The sequence below is a fragment of the Sparus aurata genome, chromosome 24 (genome assembly GCF_900880675.1).
Source record: "Sparus aurata chromosome 24, fSpaAur1.1, whole genome shotgun sequence".
In the NCBI taxonomy this organism is placed as follows: Eukaryota; Metazoa; Chordata; class Actinopteri; order Spariformes; family Sparidae; genus Sparus; species Sparus aurata.
Genome location: NC_044210.1, coordinates 3,817,157 through 3,823,073, shown reverse-complemented (window position 1 = coordinate 3,823,073; position 5,917 = coordinate 3,817,157). Strand labels below are relative to the sequence as shown.

The window sequence follows — 5,917 nt, the reverse complement described above, 5'->3', positions numbered from 1 at the left end:
GACAATATTTTCATTCAGCGTGCGGCTCAGTGTTTCCCGACAAGATGTTCATTTACATGGATCGGTGGAGTTGCTATGGTTATCGCTGATGAGTCACCCGGTGTTGGGAGCTGATCTTATTCTGAATAGAGCAAAATGAGAAGATACTGAAAATAGATGAGTGGGAGCTGTGCGGAGGTGTTGATAAAAACAAGGCAGATTTGTTTGTACGGGCACGATTTGATTATTAAATGTTGTGAATCCTGATGCGGCTGGAAGCAGACAATTAAAAAGGGAAACCGCATAACAGCTGATTGTTAAATGTACACTGATTTATTACTGAAGAGGAAATGTGAATAATAAAACTGAAAAGATATCCATTACAGTCGACAGGAACAAATATTACACTTGATGTGACTCGTGTTTGCGTGGGAGCAGGGGGCAGCATCCTTTAGTCAGTGGGTGAGATGGGACGGGGTGTCAGGCTCCTCCTTTAAACCCCGGGGATGTACCAGGTCGGGTTTCCCTCACAAAATCCAGTCGTGGTCTGGGATCTGGCGGTAAACGTCTGTAGAGGTACGTCAGTCTCACAGAGTTGAGCTGTAAGCGGCTGTTAGCTCGGACCTTGCTCTTCTTCCTGCCTCATCCTCTTCCGCAGCTGCTCGCCGATATCAGCCAGAGGGTTCATTTTAGCAGAGAGGGTCTTCACCGCGTCACTGAACCGGCTGCTCTCAGTTTCCCTACAAAAAAAACAGGGCCAAACACATAAATGTTCAGATAAAGTTAGCATCGTTTTACTCATAAATGTGCAGGATGACAGAGCCCAATGTCAAAGAAGGAACAACATGAAAAGCTGCTTACAGGAGTTTGCGTTTCTGTGACTGTTTCATCTGACTGAAGTCTGTTGGCTCAGGTCTCTTCACCGGCCTGAAGAAGGGAGGCAGGACGAAGGAAAGGACACGTTAACACCGACCACTCCAACAACATGCAGTACACACTCATTCCTAAACATCTGATTAGGCCGATAGCCATCGACTCCCAGAATAATGCTGTTACATCTTGATATGAAACCATGGCTACAGCTGCCTGTGCGCTGCTGTCCACTCGACTTATCTCTTCTTAGTGCAGAGCAGGATCTGATGAAAATGAGCCCTCTGCTCGGAGCTGAAATACTTGTACGATCACGTGAAAAACTACTCCAACACATAAATGACAGTGCAGGAGGCTCGTACAATTATTGTGACGGCTTTGCATCAAATAAGCAGGTTTTGTTTCTGATGGCTTCTCTGTTTTCGGCTTCTTTACCACACCATATTTCACAGACTTTACCTTTAACCCCACCTGCCTCTCTCTTTATCACAGACAGCCACTCCACTTGAGCAAACTCAGGCTCTGGATCAGTCTTGCCTTTAAGGTGTTTTTCAGTGGGATGCTGATGAGACCTGAATCTGGATTTTGGCCTCACACACTCAGAGACCAGACCAGGTTCCTCTGCCTGACCTTCTGACCTGCCACATTACCCTGAGTCCTATTTGAGCAGTGACAGTGAGGCTAATCCATCTTCCTGAAGAGGATTTCAAATGACTCATTCTGACAGGAGACAAGAGTGTGGACACGAGCCACACAACTGTCTGATCACTCTGCATAGGCACAGAGGGGGAAAAAAAGTCATGTCCTCATAACATTGTAACTATTTAGACTCCGTTCTTTAAATCTAATCTATCTTTTCCACTCTCAGGGGCCCTCTGTCTGCAAGAGTTCCCACAGGGAAGGCAGGATAGAAAGTAAACCAGAAAACAGACTTTATCTCACTTCCACTGGAATCAGATCTCAGCCAGGCGTAAACACAATTGTTTGGCCGGAAGTAAAGGTCGTCCCAACTTTGCCTCTCTGCTATCTCAAACTGACAATTCAATACAAATTGATTCATCTCTGTAAGTGAAACTGTACGTAGCTCACCCTGACGCAAATTCAAAAGATGCACTACGTGTTTATGTATATTTGTATAGAAATAACTTTATATATGTTCTGCTATTTGTGTGTCAGGGAGAAGTTAATGAGCTTTCATTTTGTTACGTGTCATGAAGTCTGGACAAACTCGTCTCTTGTACACATTTTACACCTAAATTAGCATGTATGTGCACTTTAATAAAGAATAGAAACTGTTTCCTTTCACAATGAACTGCAGATAATAAACCTGACCAGAAAAACATCCAGAAGACTTTAAACCAGTTTGTAAGTGTCTGAATAAATAACAGTCTGAATTAGACACATTGGGGTTTTTTCAGTAGCTGATAACTGAAGCAGCAGAGGAGTAACACATCTCACCCATCTCATCTCTGTTGTGAAGTGCACAAGGAATAGGTAGTGACAAGGAAGCCACTGACAACATCACGGTGGTTAAGGTTTAATACTTATTATTTCAGTCTGTGTTTGTGTATTACTAACAGTGTGACAACAGTCAACAGATGGAGCCTCGTCACTCCGTCTGCTCATACTGACGCCATCGCAGCTGTCTTTAACTCACATCTAATCTTCTCAAGAACAAAAGAAATCTGAGAATTAAGGAGCTCCACACTTAAAATGGACACCTGATGCCTGCCACAGCGGGCACCTTGGCACTTACACTTTGTTCTTCCTGCTTTTGCGGCGAGCAGTGGGAGCTGTGGCTGCGGGGGCGATGAGCTGAGAGAGCTCGGGCAGGGCGTCGGCCAGCGGCCTCATGTCTCCCACCACGGGCGTGGCCTGCCTCCGGGCCTCGGCAGCCTGCTGCTCTTTGGCCTGTTTGATGGAGCTGATCTCTGAGAGGAAGAGGAGCGAGAGGGAGAGTTACAGCCAAGCTCAACACAACCATTAGAAGTGAAGCGGGACTGAGTGTCAGCTAAGGGTGATAGGTCTCCATCTGCTGCACACAGCTCCATTTACAGTAAAATGTCAGTGTGAAGCGTGGAGCAGTTTAAAGGTCTGCTGAGATGAGGAACATTTTACAGTCTGATGCTGGTGTTTTACCACCAAGCTCATGGACGCAGCCTCTCATCAGGCTGGAAACACACACACACTCCACACATATTACACAAACAGTCGACTATAATTATAGTCATATGTCAATGAGCCTTGATCAACAGTACACAGGGCTCAGAAAATGCCCGGCCTGACAGAAAGAAATGATACACTTAGAAAAACATATGGACACAAAAAAAACTGAAAATCAAGTCTGGTGTGTCCTGATACAGTACAGACAATCAATGTCCTCGATCTGATTCTAATACATGTATGTTGAGTGTTTCTGTTTTAGTTTGCTTTACACAGAAACCGGCAGGATTCAAGTTTGAGCTGATGTTATGCTGGTCTGTCAGAGGTGTTCCGGAACAAGCACTAATGACAGCTAAGGGACTGACATTGAAAAACATCAAAATACAAAAATATATGGAAATAGTGTTTTATTTTTCGGTGGAATTCGACTCAATGTCAATGTTTCCTTTTTCAGTTCAGGTTTTTTTTTCAATTCCACTTTTAACTTCTGATGGTTTTGTGACCAAGGTAAGACCTTAACAGCTACATCTCCAGGCTTTAACTACATGTGTGATACACACTTTGTCCTGAAATATGTAGATAAAAGAACAATATGTCTGGTTGTGTTTCACCTGCATTCTCGAGGTTAGCTGGGTCTTAAAACTAAGGAAAGCATTGACCTTTGTGTAAACTTTTTTTCCCAATCACAAGTTCCCAGCCTCAAACACTGGCCTGAGCCCATAAACATCTCCACTGGTTGGACTGAACTGTCCCGACCCTTTGTCAACGATCTGAACAAAGCTAATATTTCATTCTAATTTTCTTCTAATTCCTGAAAGCTGTCAGCTATGGAGCCGCTCTTGGGTTTCAGCAGGATTGAGTCGCACGGCCATTAGCACCTAATTATATGCCTGAACAGGATATGTGTTGTGTTACCCAGGAATTGATTGGCTCAGCAGAAGGGTACGGTTACAGGCCTGATCGCAATTATGGGAGATGATGGCAGCAGCCACGATGTTGGGGAGAGGAGTTATAATCACAGACTGACTCAAAGATCTCCAGCCAGAAAGCCCAAAGCGCAGAGACGTACTGATCGGGCAGACACTTCTGAATAGCTGGCAAAGACATCTGTAATGATTACTTACACTGACAACCAAAAGTGCAACTTTATATAGCAGGTAAACTGAATCTTCAGTCTAGGATCTAATATTACACTTAACCTCTGTCAGACGGACATCTAGCAATGCTAAGAAAAGGTGTAACAAGTAAAGTTCTCTTTGTTGTCCGGACAACTAACCAATGTAGAGAAGAAGAGATGGATTTATCAACACTGAAAACAATAGGAAGCTGCAGCCCTAACTAATTGAAAATTCTCAAGTATGTTTTTATTTTCTAAGTGCCAGAACTGTATCAAATAGCTGCTCACTGTATTATTTTTTTTATCAATATAGGAAATTTGTTGGGGACTATGTTAAATATAAAAAGTAAACATGTTAAATATTAATAAGTGAGAATTCACAGATGGCAAGATGGTTATGATTTGCTTGTCCAAGATGTAATTTAAATATGTTGCATTAAAAGATTTACATCCCACTTCCACTGCTAGAAGAAAGGAGAGTACCATATATTCAGGGGTGATTTTGTAAAAATGAATGATGTCAAACTGTGTTCTGACCCGCGTCAGACCAACAGTGTCAGTCCCACTTAAATGCTGAGTGCTGTACAAACTCACTGTTGAGCCATCTCTCCCTCCTCTCCTTCATCTTCTCTTTCTTTGACTTGACTTTCTTCTCTTCTGGGCCTGTAAAAACACACACAGACACAGAGAGAGAGAGAGAGAGAGAGAGAGAGAGAGAGAGAGAGAGAGAGAGAGAGAGTTACATGACAGCACACATCAAACCCAGCTCGGCTTCACTCAGCAGAGGGAGAAGACGACTAATTAAACATGAAGAGAGGCAAATTCATAAATGTGTTAAAGATACATCAAAGGTGGTGAGGGACTGACTTGGCTGCAAGCTACAGCCAGCCTCCACCCTCTCCACCGTCCCCACCCTCCCCACCCTCCCCACCCTCTCCCTAGGTGAGAGCAGTGAGAGAGGAAAGGCTGGATGACAACACAGGCTGAGTTCTGTTTAGCACAGCAGCAGGCTTTTTGATTTTCAACACCTTTTATTACAAATGAGATCTGAGGAGAAAATATGGATGGTGCTTCACTTTCAAGTCTACATGGATGAAAAGTCCTTAAGAGAAGTTTGAAATTCTAAAAGCTGGCAAGCTCACATGTCAACAGGTCCAGCTTGTATGACAGCTGAACAAATCGTATCTGCTGATAAAGACTGTGGAAGCTTTAAAAAAAAGGAACTGGACATCGAGGGAGGAATTCTTTAGGCACTAGCTTTTCAAGCTTCACCTACGTCATGTTGTACTTGATTTGGTGTCACAATTCGAAAGACTTCTAGACAAGATTGTGTCATTTGCTTTAAGCATTTTTGCATAAAATTATGAATGAAACCTTTTCTTATTCATTGAGTGAATAAAAAGATGCAGCAAGTTTTGACCTGAACCAGTTCCGAAAAGTTCAACAGACGGATGATGAAGACTTGGGGGGTTGGGGGCTGCGTGGATGTAAAGTTAAGAACTTCCTGCAGTCTGAAGCTGATTTTAAATAAAGCCAATCAAGAAAAATATGCAGCTGTCATTAACATGGATTTGAGCTGATTTTGTCAAATGATGTTGCAATAAGAGCACACCATAAAATGTTGACATGACATGACTGCTGGTAAATTTTTTATGAGACGCAATTCAAGAACTATTTCATACTTGTCCAGCTGTTTGAACAACAGCAGCTGAACATAGCGTAAAAGTGAAGTATATGGTCAATTTGGCTCATTAAAACAAAGTGATGGTGACTAGGGAGACAAAAAGA

General features: G+C 42.9%; 1 protein-coding gene across 1 annotated transcript in view; it reads right to left on the bottom strand.

Annotated features, from left to right (window-relative positions):
• Positions 1-290: 290 nt before the first annotated feature.
• slx9 (SLX9 ribosome biogenesis factor) overlaps positions 291-5,917 on the bottom strand; it is a 19,741-nt gene continuing 14,114 nt past the window's right edge. The window contains exons 3-6 of the mRNA XM_030409480.1: positions 4,724-4,792; positions 2,606-2,780; positions 841-906; positions 291-719 (exon numbers count right to left, since the gene is read on the bottom strand). Coding sequence (XP_030265340.1) covers positions 593-719; positions 841-906; positions 2,606-2,780; positions 4,724-4,792 — 437 coding nt within the window. The 3' untranslated portion in view covers positions 291-592. The remainder of the gene's footprint in view (positions 720-840; positions 907-2,605; positions 2,781-4,723; positions 4,793-5,917) is intronic.